This window comes from Elephas maximus, chromosome 26, assembly GCF_024166365.1.
Source record: "Elephas maximus indicus isolate mEleMax1 chromosome 26, mEleMax1 primary haplotype, whole genome shotgun sequence".
NCBI lineage: Eukaryota > Metazoa > Chordata > Mammalia > Proboscidea > Elephantidae > Elephas > Elephas maximus.
Window position 1 is genome coordinate 458,372 of NC_064844.1, and position 19,020 is coordinate 477,391.

Genomic DNA, 19,020 nt, shown 5'->3' on the forward strand with positions numbered 1-19,020 from the left:
CACAGGCATCAAGGTACTTTATGGCACTCAACAATGATTTGTAAATGAATATTGAATGAACCTCCCCTGCATAAACTTCATTATTCTCTAGGCAGGAGGCAATACAGTAGGACGGCAGCCCAGCAGTCTAGCCCATGGCCTCTGAAGTCACAATTCTGGATTAAAATACTGCTTCCAGCTACTTACTGGTTTACCTTGAGTTTCAATTCCCTTTCTGTACTTCACTTCCCTCATCTGCTAAAAATAAAACCAAAAAACCAAACCCAGGGCGGTGGAGTGGATTCCGACTCATAGCGACCCTATAGGACGGAGTAGAGCTGGCCCACAGAGTTTCCAAGGAGCGCCTGCCGGATTCCAAGTGCCTACCCTTTGGTTAGCAGCCATAGTACTTAACCACTAGGCCACCGAGGTTTCCCTGCTAAAGATAAAGGCATCTATTTCATAGGATTGTGAGGATTAAATGAGATAAAACATGTAAAGGGCTTAGAACTGGGCTTAGTACATAATTGTACTAAATAACCGTTCGTTATTATAATTCTTAGGATCCCTAAGAGCCAGGGACCATATTACGTAGAAGAAACGAGTGTAAAACGAGATGGCTCTATAACTAGGCCGTAGATTTCGCAGCCAGTCAAGAGCTCCGTGACTTCTTCTCTCCTATTTAACCAGAATGTGCTTAAACCTCTAACTGCCACTCAGTCTCGAATAGGAGGCAGCCAAGCAGAACCGTGAAAGCGGAGCATCGGCCAGCCTAACTTCCTCTTCCGGCTCCCTTTGAAAACAGAGCTCAGGTTTCCGCGCGCACGGAACCTCAACCTCACCGCCAGGGGGCGCCCGAGTTAACCGAGGGGACCTCAAGGCCGAGGAGGCGGGGGGGAGATGTGGGTGTCCCCAACGCTCGCCTTTAAAATCCGGGGCTATCACTTCTGCCTCGCGCTAGGCTGCACCCACCCACACCCCTCGTCCCCAGCGCCCAGGACTAACACCCCCTAAGCCCGGAGCTCCCAGCGTGCAACAGCTCGCCCGGCGCGCGGCAGGCAGCCTCTGACGTCACGCCGGCGCCGCGCAGCCAGGCAGGCCCCCTCGCCCGCCGGCGCCGCTTTCTGGAAGGTTCGTGGTTGCGGCGGGTACGTTCCGTTACTCCGCGAACAGCCCGGATCCGCGTCCATCCGTCCTTCCCGACCCTGCACAGACCCAGCCAAGGTTGCCATGCCGGAGAACGTCGTCCCCCGGAGCGGGGCGCCCGCCGGGAATTCCGGCGGCCGCGGAAAAGGCGCTTATCAGGACCGCGACAAGCCGGCCCAGATCCGCTTCAGCAACATCTCCGCAGCCAAAGGTATCGCCCCCGGGACCTGAGCCTCTGCTCCGCGGAGTCCAGCTCTGCGCTCTCACCGCGGCTCCTCGAGCGGGCATGGGCCGTGTTCTGTTCCTGCAAGCGGTCTCCTTGTTCTCCCAGTAGGAGAAGTCTCGAGGAGGGCTGTGTTTCCCCCTAATGATTCCCGATCGCGAGTATGGAGGGCTCTTGGACTTGCCGCATTTTGGGTTTTCTAGCGTATCGTTTTTTATCCTGTGCTTCATTTATCATATTAGGGCAGAAAAGCAGTTCGGTCTAAAACGTCGAGGCCTGTGCACACCGGTCCCTTGGGGTCTGACAATTAAGAGCTGATTTTTATCTGCTTGTTGGATCCGCTGGGAGAATGTTGTTTGCACAACGTTGTTTAGCTCTTGTTCTTGATAATACCGTTTAAATAAGCTTCCCAGGGCATAAGTGTTGAGAATTAGGGTAAATTCTGCCGCATCTTAATTGGGCGGGGCCCACTGTACTGGGGTGGGGGAACTTGTCGGTCGTCTTAAGACCTGCGTTTCAGTGTTCGCTTCCATTGCTTCGTAGGTTTCTGGCCTTTAACCGTCCAATCTCCGAATCAAGGTCTTCTTATCTGTAAAATTGAGGAAAATACTTGCTTTTTAGAGTGGTGAGGATTAAGAGAAGTGGAGCATGAGATGAAGGAGTCAAGAAGGAAAAGTGAGAACAAAGGTTTAGAGATCTTGTCCAGGGTGTGTTTTGAGACAGTATTTCATTTGGGTTGGAGAATGAGGTGCATGAAGGAGTGAGAGGTGAGATTAGAAAGGTAGGTTAGGGCCGGATCTTGAACGCCCTGGTGTCCTGGAAATCGCTTGGTTAGTTTCCCAAGTTTCAGATTGTTCTTCGGTATAATGAGGTAATAGTCAATTTGTAGGGTTGTTTTGAGGATTGAATGAGTAAAAGTATATAAAGAACCATGGGATGGGGTAAGCGGTTAATACTTTGAGTGCTGGACCGCTAACTGAAAGGTTGGCGATTCATACCCATCCAGAGGCTCCTTGGAAGTTAGACGAGGCCATCTGCTTTCCAAAGGTCCCACCCACTCCTGTTGAGTTGATTCCGACTTATAGTGACCCTATAGGACAGAGCAGAACTGCCTTACTCTAAGGTTGTAATCTTCACAGAAGCAGGCTGCCACATCTTATTCTTGCAGAGCGGCTGGTGGTGTCAACCTGCTGACTTTTTGGTTAGCATCTGGGCGCTTTAACCACCTAGCCACCAGGGCTCCTTGGAAACCTTATGGAGCCACTCTACTCTGCACACATGGGGTTGGGTCGGAATTGACTCAAGGACAACTAGTTAAAACAACATATAAAGTACAGCCTTGGAAGGTCATCAACCCAGGTGACAAAGGAGGAAGGATGGTGTAAATAAGTTCTGATTTGGGCATGATGAGTTGGAGATGTCAGATTGGCCAGGTGGACAAACTGAGACATTGGAAAGTTCAGGTGAGAATATACCTAGAAGTGAAGATTTGGTAGATGTTTGTCTAACGGGCATAGGTGAACATAAGGTTAGACTTCCTGGATTAGAAAGATGCTGTTAAAAGAAATTCTGGGGACCATTTGTAGGGCCAAGAGAACTATAGAGTATCATGGTAGATTTTTAACAAGGGAGATATAAAATGGGAGATTTGCTTCAGTAGTCTTTGAAACAGCAGTGTACAGAAAATTCAAACGAGCATAGGAAGGAAAGGCCAACGGTAGTTATCAAAGGACCTGACCTTATATCTTAATTGAGGAGAGGTCAGGATGCAAAGAGGCACCAGTTTTTCCAAGTCAGACAAAACGGTTACAAACTGGAAAAGCTGCTGCAGGGACATCTTTAGTTTAATTCAGAGAGCTAGTTTTTTATTTCAGTGTTATTTTAAAATAGGGATGATAGTATCATTTGTCAGTGATGTGAAACAAACACAAGAGGACAGTGTGTGTCCTGGAGTCTTCACCTCACCAGAGATAAGGACATTTTTAAAGTGAGTTGGTCAGCTTGTAGAATCATGGTCATGTGGATCTACAAAACTCATCTAAAAGTGTAATGTTGACTGGAAAATTAGAAATAGCAGCCCAAAGTTATGAAATAATTGTAGAATATATCTATGATATTATACTGAATATTTTTCTGGAAGATATTATGTATGGGGAAAGCATTATGGTAGTTGTGAGATATATAAACATCTCTGCCACGTGTATGTGGACTGAAATGGTATATGAGAAAAGAGAAATTTAATCATTTGTCCTGGACTTAGAAAAGGTTCATCAATTGCAGTTTCTCTTGGGAAATAACCGTAAGTATATGATAAAATGAAAGTATTCTCATGGGCAAGTAATAGGTATTTGACGATGTATTGACAGTGACTAAAAGCTATGATTTGGGGGTTTTGGTTTTGGGGTTTATTGTTTTTGTCAAAGGGTGTCTTGCTCTATAGCATCCTTAGGGGTTTTACCACTACTCTTTCCTCTCTTGGAAGTGCTAATGTTAAATTTTACTGTTGGTCTTCTGTATACCAGGTGCTAGGACCACATTAATGAATAGAATAAAAGGCTTTGCCTTGTGACATTCTAGTTGGAGACAGTGTAAACAAATAAGTGAATTATATAACATGTCAGTCTAGCCTGCCCTGTTGCTGCTTGTTCAGTTTTCAGGAATGGAGAAAATAATGCAGTCCTCAATAATCAGAGCTCGTAACTGGATGCACCGTTTTAATACTTTAGGGAGATTAGGTAAACCCTCAATTTGTTATGCCATAGGCAGAGCATAAGTACTGTGTATAGTGGTTTTAAAAACAAAAAGGTAAAGTGTTATACATTTAAAAGGAGTAAAATAAATAAATGAAAGTGATACTTTAGAGTTAAGAAATAAAAAAAATAAAATTGTTCTGTTTCTAGTAGATATTAGTGGAGATAGTGAACTGTTGTACTTCATATCCTAGTAAGGACAAAATTATCGAGAGGAGAAATACTCTTTAAAGAGTACTGATTTTTTTTTTCCTTCTGTTTACAGCTGTTGCTGATGCTATTAGAACAAGTCTTGGACCAAAAGGAATGGATAAAATGGTAAAAAGCTGAATTACTTGGTATTTACTGAACGCTACTATGTGCGTTACAAGATCTTGATGGAAGGATAAGATGTGCTGTTTAAAAGTCAAAATGGTTAGGTACTTAAGTGTTTAGAAGAGTGAGAGAGAACTTTGTGGAGGGCAGGTCTTAACTATAATTCATATTTTGTTTGTTTAATACTTCGTAGGACAATTAGAGTGCATATAGAAAAACAGGTGTCTGTTGTGTAGGTAGGTCCACAGTATAGTAAGGCTAGGTTGTCGGGGCTGGAGTTCTGCATTCCTTATTATTGCAACTCTTACCTGACATAGACCTGTGGGATTTCAGCTCTACTTTTAGCTTGGTTGACTGACACCGTAAAACAGATGCATTCCAGTAACTTTTGAGTAATATACCATCAAATTCAGTGCTAGTTAATACCTAAAACTAAAGAAAGCAGTATGGAGTATTCTTGGAAGATACACAAATCACTCTTCTCTCTGGATACAGGCATACCTTGTTTTTTACTGCCCTTTGCAGATAACTGCGTTTTTGTTTGTTTGGTTTTTACAAATTGAAGGTTTGTGGCAACTCTGTGTCAAGCAAGTCTATTGGCTTCATTTTTCCAACAGCATGTGCTCACTTTGTGTTTGTCACATTTTGGTAATTCTCAAAATATTTCAAACTTTTTCATTAGTATTATATCTGTTATGGTGAACGGTGATCTTTGATGTTACTATTGTAATTATTTTGGGGTACCACAAACCGCATCCATATAAGACAGCGAACTTAATAAATGTGTGTGTTCTGACTGCTCCACCCACCTGCTGTCTCCCTCCTCAGGCCTCCCTATTCTCTGAGACAAAACAATACTGAAGTTAGGCCAATTAATAACCCTACGGTGGTCTCTAAGAAAGAGATGTACTTCTCTTCCTTTAAATTAAAAGCTAGAAATGATTAAGTTTGGTAAGGAAGACATGTCAAAAGCTGAGATAGGCTGAAAGCTAGGGCTCTTGTGCCAAGCAGTTAGCCAAGTTGTGAATGCAAAGCAAAAGTTCTTGAAGGAAATTAAAGGTGCTAATCCAGTGAACACATGAATGATAAGAAAGTAAAACAGCCTTTTTGCTGATGTGGAGAAAGCTTTAGTGGTCTGGATAGAACATCAAACCAGCCACGACATTCCCTTAAGCCAAAGCCTAATCCAGAGCAAGGCCCTAACTCTCTTCAGTTCTGTGAAGGCTGAGAGAGATGAGGAAGCTGCAGAAGTTTGAAAATAGCAAAGGTTGGTTCATGAGGTTTAAGAAGGAAGCTGTCCCCATGACAAAGAAGTGCCAGGTGAAGCAGCAGGTTGTCCAGACAGTCTGGCAAAGGTGGCTACACTAAACAACAGATTTTCAGTGGAGCGGAGACAGCTTTTTGTTGGAATAAGATGCCATCTAGGACTTTCATAGCTGGAGAGAAGTCAGTGCCTGGCTTCAAAGGTCAGGCAGACTCTCTTGTAAGGAGTTAATGTTAGAGCTCTTAAGAATTATGCTAAATCTGCTCTGCCTGTGCTCTATAAATGGAACAACAAGGCCTGGATAATACACACCTATTTACAACATGGCTTACTGAATACTTTAAGCCCACTACTGCTCAGAAAAAAAGATTCCTTTCAGAATATTACTGTTCATTGACAATGTGTGTGGTCATCCAAGATCTGATGGAGATGTAGAAGGAAATCAATGTCTTCATACCTGCTAATACAACATCTATTCTGCAGCCCATGGATCAAGGACTAAGTTCAACTTTCAAGTCTCGTTATTTAAGGAATACGTTTTATAAGGCTATAGCTGCCATGGGTAGTGATTCCTCTCATGAATCTGGGCAAAGTAAATTGAGAACCTTCTGGAAAGCATTCACCATTCTAGATGCCGTTAAGAACATTCAGATTTGTGGGAGGTGGTCAAAATATCAACATTAACAGGAGTTGGGAAAAAGCTGATTCCAGCCCTCATGGATGACTTTGAGGGGTTCAAGACATCAATGGTGGAAGTAACTGCAGATGTGGTGGAAATAGCAAGAGAACTAGAATTAGAAGTGGAACCTGAATTTGTGACTGAATGGCTGCAATCTCATGATAAAACTTAGCGGATGAGAAGTTGCTTCTTATAGATGAGCAAAGAAAGTGGTGTCTTGAGGTGGAATCTACTGGTGAAGATGCTGTGAACATTGTTGAAATAACAGAGAATTTAGGGCACTACATAAACTTAGTTATTTAAGCAGTGGCAGGGTTTGAGATGATTGACCCCAATTTTGAAAGAAGTTCTGCTGTGGGTTACATGCTATCAAACATTGCGTGCAACAGAGAAATCTTAAGTGAAGAGTCAATTGATGTCAGCAAACCTCGTCGTTGTCTTATTTTATGAAACTGCCACAGCCACCCCAACGTTCAGCAGCCACCGTCCTGATTAGTCAGCAGTTATCAATGTGGAGGCAAGACCCTCCATGAGCAAAAGGATTATAGCTCACTGAAGCCTCAGGTGATGGTTAGCATTTTTTAGCAGTAAAGTATTTTTTAATTAAGGTATGTGCATATTTTAGATGTAGTACTATCGCACACTTTTAGACAGCTGAAAAACAACCAAACCCATTGCCATTGAGTCCATTCCAACTCAGCGACCCTACAGGACAGAGTAGAACTGCCCCGTAAGGTTTCCAGGGAGTGGCTGATGGATTCGAACTGCTGCCCTTTTGGTTAGAAGCAGAGCTTTTTTTTTTTTTTTTTAGCTTTTAACCGCTGTGTCATCAGGGTTCCTCATAGACTACCCGAACCAAACCAAATTCGTTACCATGGAGTCAGTTCCTACTCATAGCGACCCTGTAGGACAGTAGAGCTGCCCCATACAGTTTCCAAGGAGTGCATGGTAGTTTTGAACTGGTTAGCAGCCATAGCACTTAACCACTGCATTTTCTCATCAACTACAGTATAGCGTGAACATGACTTTTATATGCACTGGGAAACCAAAAAATTTGTATGACTTACTGCGATATTTGCTTTATTGTAGTGGCCTGGAACTGAACCTGCAGTACTCCAAAGTGTGTCTGTATTCTAAAATCTATTTTTGCCAGTCATGCTGTTGCCCTGTGTTGAGTATATTATAAGATAGGTTACTGTGTTGACTGTAAGAATTGTGTTTACCACGTTACATTGTGCTGTGCTTTCGGAGATCCGTGGGAAAAATTGGGTTTCTGATTATGATGAAACCAGGAAGAATAGCGATTCTTTATAGTATACCTTCATTGGTTGCCACAACAGATTTCTTTGCTCTTAAGTACCATGTAATGGAGCCATTTGTAAAATTGGGCTGTTAAATGACAGAGGCTGGAGAAACCCTGAGACTATGGCCCCCGGAGGACACCCTTTCAGCTCAATAATGAAGTCACTCCTGAGGTTCACTCTTCAGCCAGATTGGACAGGCCCATAAAACAAAATGAGACTAAAGGGGTGCACCAGCCCAGGGGCAAGGACTACGAGGCAGGAGGGAACAGGAAAGCTGGTAATGGGGAAGCCAAGGTTGAGAAGGGAGAATGTTGACATGTGGGGTTGTTAACCAGTGTCATAGAACAATGTGTGTACTGTTTACTGAGAAATTAGTTCTGTAAACTTTCGTCTAAAGTACAATTAAAAATTAAAAAAAATACTAAAACTTAGTAGAGTTTTTTGGATGCCACATTAATGCTGAGTTAAAAACCCCCAAATTTTGAAATGTAACTTTAAAAAATTTCCAGATTCAAGATGGAAAAGGTGATGTGACTATTACAAACGATGGAGCCACCATTCTGAAACAAATGCAAGTGTTACATCCAGCAGCCAGAATGGTAAGTGTAATTTTAGATGAGGTTTTAGAAAAAGTATATTGTTTATTATTTGGTAAGCTGTTAGATTTATCTGATCACATGATATTATTCAAGCATGATGAAATTTTTTTCTCTTTATGCTAAGCAGGAGTATTTTTAGGATGCATTGCGTGCCTAGCAGTGCGCTCTCAGTATGAGGTGATAATAAAACGTGAACCGCCTCGTCCTCATCCCCGGGAACGTGCTGTATGGTTAGGGGAAGAGGAGCTATAAATGTGAAATGCTGCTTCTGTAGTACAGATGGTTATTTTGGTGGGCTGTTAGAAGTAATCCAAACAATTTGAATCTTGTGCAAAATAAATTGTCTAAACTTAGACTGATGTTTATTAGGAAAAAACAATTACTGATTTAGCTGAGGGTGATGATGATTCTGGTGTCAAGCAGGAAGTAACCAAAAACAAATATCAGCAAAAACAAATGCTATAGAAAGAAATTCCTATTTTTAAAAAGCCTATTTTATTTTATAAAGATTACTTTCAAAATAGATCCCATGATGTTCACAGAAGGTAGTTCAGGTAAACTTAGAAAGGGCTCCTGTGGGATGCCCCGTTTTATGCGCTTCCAGATCTTCAAGGTGCACCTGTAGTACAGCATTTGCTTTCTGCAAGGAACTTTGAGTAGCTGAAAGAGAATGTACATGCCATAGTCTGAGCCAGGTACCGTGATATAGCCCCTTAGAGAGAGAAGATATAAGTAGAATTGTGTGTGCCACAAATACACTAGTCATCGTTTTAAACGAAACCCAAGGTGGACAACAAAGCGAAAGTCGAGAATTCTTAAATTTAAGGTGTTGGTAATAATCAAGTCGAGTTTGTGACACTGATGTGAGGCTGTTGATGTGATGAGAGAATTAGATTCTGTTGAAAACCCACGTTTCTCATTCGTAACTTGGCATGTTCTGCTCACTTAGCTGGTGGAGCTGTCTAAGGCTCAAGATATAGAAGCAGGAGATGGCACCACATCTGTGGTCATCATCGCTGGCTCACTCTTGGATTCCTGTACTAAGCTGCTTCAGAAAGGTGAGCAGGGCAAAAAAGCTTTTTAAAAAACTTTAGGAATAGTGAAATCATTCTTTAGTAATAGATTTAAAGTTAATTTACAATAAATAATCCTTAGCAGAAATTTTTAATTTTTGTTGTATGTATAATATGACTTAAAAGAGTTTTTCTTTGACCTTCCGATTTGTCAGGCTTCTTTTGAATGAAACTTGGTAGACTTTTCCTTGAACATTTTGCTTTTCAGAAACCAGTGGTGGCTCTAAGGGAGAAAGGCAATTTGAGAGAGAATAGGGTTCTCGTTTTGGTATATACCGCTTACTCTCAGTAGTGGCTCCAGCACTACCTGCTTTCTACTTATGTAGATTTATGGCATTTGAAAAGCGTAAGGTCCCATGAGTGTGTCATTGATCTGTTTCAAATGGAAATAAATTGGGCCTGTGTTAGCCATGGAGTCCTGGTAGCACAGTGGTTAAGAGCTACAGCTGCTAACCAGAAGGTCGGCAGTTCCAATCCACCAGCCACTCCTTGGAAACCCTATGGGGCAGTTGTACTCCATCTTACAGGGTCGCTATGAGTCGGAATTGACAACAACGGGTTTTTTTTTTTTTTTTAACTATTAGCCATAATTAGCAGTTAATGTTATTCAAACCATTACACTTAAAGCTGAATCATAAATGAATTTGCAGTTAAGAATAGTTACATATTTGTGACTCTTGAAATTTCATGAATAGAAAACATGTAGTTTATCTGTTACAATTGAATAACTAGACTTTGACCTGATAGGGATCCATCCAACCATCATTTCGGAGTCATTCCAGAAGGCTTTGGAAAAGGGTATTGAGATCTTGACTGACATGTCTCGACCTGTGGAACTCAGTGACAGAGAAACGTTGTTAAACAGTGCAACCACTTCCTTAAATTCAAAGGTGAGACAAGCACCAAGGAATCCTTGTCCAGGGGCAGTTGAAGGTGTATTAAGAGCTGTGGCCTTATGACATGATTCTTGATGTGAAATGATGTGTAAATGTGAATTCACAGAAGTGACTAGATAACTCAGGTATATTGTATAACTGAATTGGTTTAATAATTTTAATAATAAGGCTAGCTAACAACGAAAGAGGTTGTGTTAATAAAGCTGGGTCTTGCCTGTACTTTAAATTGCCTGTTAGAAACCTCTCCATCTCTCAAATCGTAAAGACTGCCATAGAATCTCTGGCAGTATAGCTCGTTTTATTGAATACTTCATGTGCCAAGCATTGTGTTAAGTTGTTTACATTTATTATGTCTTTTAAGGCTCTCAGATTAGTAGTTGCATCCATTTTACAGATGGGAAGACAAGTCTAGAGAAGTTAAATAACTTATCCAAGGCCTACTAACAAGAGCTGGAGCTGGGATTTGAACTGAGGATAGGACTGTCCATCTCTCAACCAGTATCTATGCTACTTTTCTTAGTTACCAAACTTAAGGCAATGATATACTTTTGTGTCACCTTCTGTTTTCGGTCATGTACAACATCACCCTGATTCTTCCCTTTTTATCAGCATTAAATCCATACCTTAATTTTCTTTGAATGTTAAGTAGAGCAAGATAATACTAGCGGCAGAATTACTATAGACAGTATAGTATAGTGCTTTTACAAGCACTGGTTGTAGAGTCTAGACTGCTTGGGTTCACTGTTGGCTCCGCCACTTAACTTTGAATTTCTTCACTTGAAGATTGAGTGATTTATATATGTGAAGTGCTAAGACTACTGCCCAGCATGTAAGTGCTCAGTGAATGTTAGCTGTCAACTGTTTACCAGCTCCTCCACACTAAGAATGCGTGTGTAACATTGCTGTCTGCTCATACATTTTAGGTAGAAACCTCTGCATGAAGTTAATTAGATGTTTTATTCATTTTCCTATAAAACTATATGTAATCCAAACAGTCCCAACTATGTTAATAAAAGAAAAACAAGCATACATATTTTTTTGCACCTTTGGGGACTCACAGCCTAAGTGAAAAGGGCAGACCGTATGGAATGTTTTCTCATGTTCCCCACCCCCAAATGATGAAGATTTTTGAGTATCTGTAACGCTGACTTTATTTTTTTATTAATATTTCTAGGTTGTCTCTCAGTATTCAAGCCTGCTTTCTCCAATGGCTGTAAATGCAGTGATGAGAGTGATTGACCCAGCCACAGCTAACAGTGTAGATCTTAGAGATATTAAAATAGTTAAGAAACTTGGGTAAGGATCTTTGATGATAACTTTTGTTAATAGAAATTAATTTTCAAAGTAAATATAAGTGATTACTAAAAATGGCTAAATGAAAAATACACTGAATGAAAGTCACAAAGGTGTCTTCTTTTTGGTTTTGTTTTATGAGAGACTGCACTCACGTGGGATTATCATAATTTGCATTTATGGCCTTAGGATGGTAGGGCAGTGGTATGTTGACAAGGTCTGGGAACGGGGCACTAATCACGTGAGTGAGACTGAAGCACGTTGTATTGGACTGGTGCTTTTTGATCTGTTTGCAGTCTTTCATACCCAGAGATCTCCACTTTCACTTAACTACACCCCCATGTTTTGTTTTGTTTTTCAGTGGGACAGTTGATGGTTGTGAGTTAGTGGAAGGGCTGGTTGTCACCCAGAGATTTCCACTATCAATTAACTACCCCCTCATTCCTTTTTTTTTAGCGGAACAATTGATGATTGTGAGTTGGTGGAAGGGCTGGTTCTCACCCAGAAGGTGGCAAATTCTAGCATAACCAGAGTTGAAAAGGCTAAGATTGGGCTTATCCAGTTTTGCTTATCTGCTCCAAAAACAGATGTAAGTAGAATCCAACTGAAATTGGTTCTCTGTGTATACGTTAAGCTTTCTAATAACTCAGGTTTTTGTTTATTATTACAAAAACTGAGAATGCTGATAGTAATGATAAAAAACATAGATCTCAGAAGAATTAAACTGAGATAAAGATAGAAATTGCTGGGTTCCAAAGTGACAGATCAGTAGCCTTAAGTAGACATTCATTGAAATTGAGCTTCACTGACTTTCTTTAAAAATGAAGACAACAACTCGGGGTCTGTATAAAATAATAAAACAGATGATGTCTAAAGGCTTAGTCGTTGGCATTCTCAGATTATTTTGGGCTTTCTGAGAACAGAAACCTTCACCCCTTCCTCCAGTAACATGCAGATCTTTTGTTCTAAATTTGCATAAATAGAACTTTAAAACAACTTAATATACACACTTGGAAGAATTTAAGGTATGTTTATATTTGTTAGTCATAAGTATATTTCTCTAAAAGGAGTAGACTGTCTTATCTCACTTAGATTTACTCTCTTTTCACATTGTGCTAGCATACAGGTTTCCTGTTTAGTATCCTGTTTCCCAAAAGTGGGTTTTATTAACCCATGTAGAAAATACTGTTTGATAGGTCTTGTCCTTGACACTTTTCAGCATTTCAGCTTTAATAAACAAGGCAGAGTAAAAAGGATGCAGCTTAAATTTCAGTAATACATATATTTGTGTGAAGAAGATTGGCATATTCAGGATGTAGGATAACTTTATTTTTTTTTATTATAAAAAATGTACTTAGAAAAAATGCGACAGCAGTCCATGAGGTTTAAAGTAAAAGAATTCCAGTGTTATATTTAGTGTATATATAGTTTTCCAGACTTTTTTTTATGCATGTCTATATAATTTCTTGTTTGGTATGGTTTTGGTTGAATTTACACATAGTGTTTTCATTTAGGGAGCCCTGGTGGCACCGTGGTTAAAGCACTCAGCTGTTGAAATCCACCAACTGCTCTACAGGAAAAAGACGTGGCAGTCTGCTTCCATAAAGATTACATCCTTGGAAACCCTATGAACAGTTCTACTCTGTTCAGTAGGGTTGCTGTGTGTTTAAATTGCCTCAACCGCGATGGGTTTTTTTGGTTTGTTTTTGTTTAAAAAGTCTTTTATACTTAAAAACTCCTATAATGCAATTTCAAATTTTTTTAAACAGATGGATAATCAAATAGTAGTTTCTGACTATGCCCAGATGGACCGAGTGCTGCGAGAAGAGAGAGCCTACATTCTAAATTTAGTGAAGCAAATAAAAAAAACGGGATGTAATGTTCTCCTTATACAGAAGTCTATTCTAAGGTGTGAAACTTAAGATATTTTGTTCATCCTTTAATGATAATTGATTTTGGGATCCTTCTAGCGATTTTTTTTTTCTAAAGAAGTATTTGAGATAGATAATCCATGAAAAGTCTAGAAATTAATCTGTACTGGGACATTGTTTTATTCTGATAAACCCTCTAAAGTTGGTTCCATTTCCCCATTGTACTAATTTAAATGTGGAATATATATTTTTCTAGACCCAGGTCCTAACTATCAAATAAAGGGAATGCCTTGCTTTTAAAAAAAAATCTAGGTAAGTTTGATCTAAAATTGATTAGCTAGCTAAAAGGCATTTTTCTTCGAATTTGGAACCTCATTTTGAGGGAATTGGAAGAATTCTCCAAAGTTTGAACTGCTCTCACTTCTTTTTTTTCAGTGTATTTTTTGCTCCATTCGTACGTTGTGCCAGAAAACTACCGTGGGTGCTTGTTTTACATAGTCTTTGAGGAAGAGTTAGAGAAGACTTTTTTCTAGTCCTCAAGTGATACAATAATGAATAACTCTGAGTGACTTGTTCGCAGAGCTCAGTTTTCCCATCTGTAAAGCGGATACATCTCTGTTTCATAGGACTGTTAGGATCACTCCAGGTCATCTGTAGGGAAGTACACATTTGTGGAGTCTGAAGTTAATCTGCCTTCATTGTAAAGGCATGAAGTATCAGTACAGTTTCAGTGAGGTCATTGAGTGGTTTCTAAATGGTGGTAATTATCTCTTTAATGTTCTGCAAAGAGGGCCTTGGAGGAGTACCTTTTTAATATCCATTGGAAATCTTATTTGTTAAGTTTGAGCTTGAATATTTCGCAAACTAGTATTTAAAGCTTTTTTTCTTGACAAATAACGTGACTGGCCACTTAACAGTAAACAATTAAAACTTAGAAAATAGCAAAAAAAATTTTTTTTTAGCCTAGCGTTGACATAATCATTTTGTATTTTAGAGATGCCCTTAGTGATCTTGCATTACATTTCCTGAACAAAATGAAGATTATGGTGGTTAAAGATATTGAAAGAGAAGACATTGAATTCATTTGTAAGGTAATGAACTTTAGCATTTGTGTGTGTGAAAATGTTCAGTAATTAAATGTCTTCATTTGTGAACTTGACCGTTTTTCCCAGACAATTGGAACTAAGCCGGTTGCTCACATTGACCAGTTCACTGCTGACATGTTGGGTTCTGCCGAGCTCGCCGAGGAGGTCAATTTAAATGGATCTGGCAAACTGCTCAAGGTAACCACACTTAAAATTAAGCATTTATTTGCCTGGGCTTTTTTTTTTTTTTTTTTTAACCCTTACTTTAAATACCTAACTTGGAGTTTGTTTGCTAAAGATTACAGGCTGTGCAAGCCCTGGGAAGACGGTTACAATGGTTGTCCGTGGTTCTAACAAATTGGTAATCGAAGAAGCTGAGCGCTCCATTCACGATGCCCTATGTGTTCTTCGTTGTTTAGTAAAGAAAAGGTAATTATCTTTTGAACATTAAAACTTCTGTGTTTTTGTAATGTTTTGGTCAAAGATTCTTTAGCAGAGTCATGATGGGGGGGCGGAGAATTGTGGAACAGAACTTCAAATTCTATGGCGTCTAGATTTCTGGAGCCATTGAAGCTGGATGACTTTATGAAATAATTGTCCTGAAGTAATTGTTGAACCTTAAACTATAAGTCATCTTTGAACCAAACAGTAGTTTAGCTTAATGACGAAAGAAAGCCTGCCATGAGCATTGTGTTTTTGTAAAGAATTACCTATTTGGGATCAGATTGACAGCAGTAACTTGAAAGGTTAGATGAGAAGATTCGAAACAGTGAGTTTGCATTAATGGTGGTAAAGCAATTGGAAAAAGATAGCAAGAATATTTGCACAATTTGAAGAATGTAGTCGTGTAACTGCATTGTACACATAGAAATTGTTGAACTGGTGCCGTGTTTGCTGTACGTACTTGCACAAAATTTATTTTTAAAAAACGCCTGTATTTTTATTCTTTCTAGGTCCTAAGTGGTAAATGATTAAACATAGCTTTCTGTTGGACAAAATAAGCTAAAATATATATTTGTAAATTTCAGAGCTCTCATCGCAGGTGGTGGTGCTCCAGAAATAGAGCTGGCCCTGCGGTTAACTGAGTATTCACGCACTCTGAGTGGCATGGAATCCTACTGCGTTCGTGCTTTTGCAGACGCTATGGAAGTCATTCCTTCTACACTGGCTGAAAATGCAGGCCTGAATCCCATTTCCACAGTCACAGAGCTGAGAAACCGGCACGCTCAAGGAGAAAAGACAACAGGCATTAATGTCCGGAAGGTAGTGAGTTCGTCTTTATCGCAAAAATGGTTTACTGATAAATATGACAAGCATGTTAAAACCTTCAGAATCATGTTTTGAATGAAAAGCTTTGTAATATAAAAGTACAGTAATCTTTAAGTATAAGGCCTGTAGATTAATTAATGTATGCCATAGAGTGAGAATGAAAATGGTGGAAAGTATTATTTGTTCATTGACTTTGCCACTTACTGGCTGTGTGACTTTTAATGAGTTGCTTAAGTAATCTATGCTTCAGTTTTCTGAGTTGGAAAAAGTTACTACTTCCCTCACAGGGCTGTTGTGAGGATTAAATATGTTACTAAGTAGAAAAGTCTTAGAGTAGTGCCTGGCAGACAGTAGATGCTATGCACCTGTTAAAACCGTTGCTGCCTTTTTGGCACCAGCTAGTGCAGTTGTGTGGGTTTACACACTAGACAGTATAATACCTCTTTTTTTATCAATGATGGATTAGAGGAGACAGGTAATACATGATGGAAAAAACAAAATGTCAGTCTTAACATTTTTTGAATGCTACAGAACTCTCAAAAGAGGGTGTTGTCTGGTTAGAAAAAGCTTTATGAAGATGGAACTTTGGCTGATAGGGGATGAGGACATTTCAGATGGGGAAGCAGTAGTTTACAGGTGAGAGGGACCAAGAGGTTACTCAGCTTGTATAGAGCAGAGGTTTTATGTTGGTGATGTAGTGGACTTCAAGTCAAAGCTTTTCCCCCAGTAGTTGGGCGGCACTGAAGATTGTCATGCGGGAGGGAAGCCTGGAGGTAGGGGTGCCTTTTACAGCCATCAGCCATAATCCCAGGGATAAAGGGACCTGGGATAGTGGCAGTAAGCATGCAGAGGTGGGGAATGTCAAAGATGTAAAAGAAGAGTAGACCAGACTGGGTCAGGTTCAGAATTAGGGTTCTGAAATAATTTAATCATTACAAATTGTTACTAGTAACTGCTCTGATCATCTCATTTTGCCAGGATATTTGTTTTGGAGTTAGAATTGGAAGAATCCAGCATTAATTAAATTTTTCCAAATTTTGGTTGAAATAACAACCTACAAATGTAAGGAAGAGCTTGGTAGAAGACCTTATTCTGAAGCAGTTAGACTAAGGGACAGCTAGGTTTGAAAGTCTTCGGAGGAGTGCTAGCGACAACATAGTTGTTGATTTTACTGTCACACTGAAAGTGCTGTATGTGTGCTTTACAGGGTGGAATTTCCAACATTTTGGAGGAGCTGGTGGTTCAGCCTCTGTTGGTTTCAGTCAGTGCTCTGACCCTGGCAACTGAAACTGTCCGGAGCATTCTGAAGATTGATGATGTGGTAAGTCTATATAGGCTGTAAATACCATGCATCCCTCTGAGTTCAAAGAGGCAAATGTTTTTTGGGGAGTTTATTATTAGTAGTACTGTTAGTTTGCTAATCATAAAGGCGATAACAGATCATATTTACACAGTTTGTTTGTTAACGTGTAAAATGAAGGAAATGCGGATGATTGCCTTAAACTTCTTCATAGGTTTTGAAACACGTTTTTCTCTTACCAGGTGAACACTCGATAATCTGACTGACGGGCACCATTGGTGTGGCTGGAGCAGAAGGTCATTGCCTCAGTACCCTTGTTGTTTGAAAGATGGTTTCTCCTGTGAATTCCTGCTCGGGCTTCCAGTTGGCATTGGTTAAAATTGTATCGACACAGTTTAATGATGATATTAAATATTTCAAAAAACAGATTAATTTATTGCCACGCCCCAGTATTCTGTTATTTCTGATACTCTTGAAAAATCTAAGAGCCCAAGAGATATAAAACATGAGTTCACTTTTATATGTTGACTTTCTAAGGGATTAATCCTGAGGGCTTTCCGCGCTTTGTACTCCGTATAGGCATTTATCTATTCCGTTGATGTTTTTTTAAACAGAAGTATTCAGAAGAAAAAAATGACCCATTATGCTCATCAGTCTGATAAATCCTCATTGACATAAAAACACCAAAATAATGTACTTGCTGTTTGAAAAGCTCACTGTACAGAAAGGTACAAAGTAAAAAATAAAAAATGAAAGTCTTCCCAGGCTATTGTCCTAGTCCTTTTCCCCAAGAATTTAATTGGAATTCCTTCTCCAAATAAAAGTGTATGCAGATACTAACAAATTTTATTTATACGCAAGGCATTATTAACTCATAAGTCTTACTCAAAGGGTTATAAGTGTTTTGGTCCAAGCACTGTCATGTTACCATGAACAGCATAAAGTCTAACTAGTCTCTACCCTCACTTTGTTGTTGTTAGCTACAGGCACGTGGGCCCTGATTCATGGCGGCCCATGCACAGCAGGGATTGAACCATTGTGATCCGTAGGGTTTACATTGGCTGGTTTTTCGGAAGTAGGTTGCCAGGCCTTTCTTCTTTGTCTTAGCCTGGAAGTTTTGCTGAAACTTGTTGAACATCACAGCCAACATACAAGCCTCCACTGACAGATGGGCTTCACCTGTTGTGCATTAGCTGGAAATTGAACCTGGGTCTCCCACACAGAAGGCGAGAACTCTGCCACCACCGTCCACTGCCTTTAGCCACTTCCTCATCCGTTTGCACGCTGTAGTTAGTGATCTGTTTACAACTTTTGTCAGGCATTCCCCTTCATAAAAGCTTTCTTGGCATCTGATAAAGGCCAGAACTTTATAGTGAACCATAAGTTTGGCCTCAGTAATCTGTTCTCTCTCCTACGCTCTCTTGGGAATTCACAAGGAGTGTGATCAGAATAGTTGGGTCCTCTTTTAGCATTTTTGGAAAAAAATTCTGCCAACCAGTTGTCTGAAGTTCCTTTTGTGTTTATGACACATTTCAAGGTACTTTGAGTTCGGTAAATGATAAATATAATGCCTTTAGATATGGGTTTATGGAGTAATTCAATCCCTATTTTAATGGATTAAGAGCTTACTATAAATTGCTCTTTTTCTAGCTGCTATAAAGTGGCTGAATCAAGTATATCTTAAAAACGTTGAAGACAAAATAAATTATATTGGAACTTTATCAGTTATTTGGTAGTTTTGTGTGTGTTAACGCTACAGTGAGCTCATAACAATTTTTTTGTAGGAAACTCTGACAAGACAAAAATGATTCTTAATCATTCGCTCTTAAATTTGCTTTGATAAGGTGTGCCTGACCCAACCCATGGAATTTTTGATCACCTCGTATGCATGTGAAAGGCTGAGCAATGAATAAGGAAGACCAAAGAAGGATTGATGCCTTTGAATTGATTGGTGAAAAATACTGAATATACTAT

General features: G+C 39.8%; 1 protein-coding gene across 1 annotated transcript; it reads left to right on the forward strand.

Moving 5' to 3' along the window:
* Positions 1 to 1,072: 1,072 nt before the first annotated feature.
* Positions 1,073 to 18,767, forward strand: CCT4 (chaperonin containing TCP1 subunit 4). The gene is made up of 14 exons (XM_049870430.1): positions 1,073 to 1,336; positions 4,364 to 4,416; positions 8,170 to 8,259; positions 9,209 to 9,317; positions 10,080 to 10,222; positions 11,403 to 11,524; positions 11,978 to 12,110; positions 13,291 to 13,430; positions 14,387 to 14,483; positions 14,565 to 14,675; positions 14,776 to 14,906; positions 15,506 to 15,740; positions 16,954 to 17,067; positions 17,289 to 18,767. Exons 1-14 carry the CDS (start codon positions 1,210 to 1,212, stop codon positions 17,301 to 17,303), a joined length of 1,620 nt encoding a protein of 539 aa, XP_049726387.1. The 5' UTR covers positions 1,073 to 1,209; the 3' UTR covers positions 17,304 to 18,767.
* The last annotated feature ends 253 nt before the right edge of the window (positions 18,768 to 19,020 follow it).

What these genes read in the sequence shown, in the direction of transcription:
- CCT4 (XM_049870430.1), top strand. Translation starts at nt 1,210, where the DNA reads ATGCCGGAGAACGTCGTCCCCCGGAGCGGGGCGCCCGCCGGGAATTCC. An exon ending in TACATCCAGCAGCCAGAATG is followed by an intron (nt 8,260 to 9,208) that starts GTAAGTGTAATT and finishes CTGCTCACTTAG; the next exon opens with CTGGTGGAGCTGTCTAAGGC. An exon ending in GATCTGGCAAACTGCTCAAG is followed by an intron (nt 14,676 to 14,775) that starts GTAACCACACTT and finishes TGTTTGCTAAAG; the next exon opens with ATTACAGGCTGTGCAAGCCC.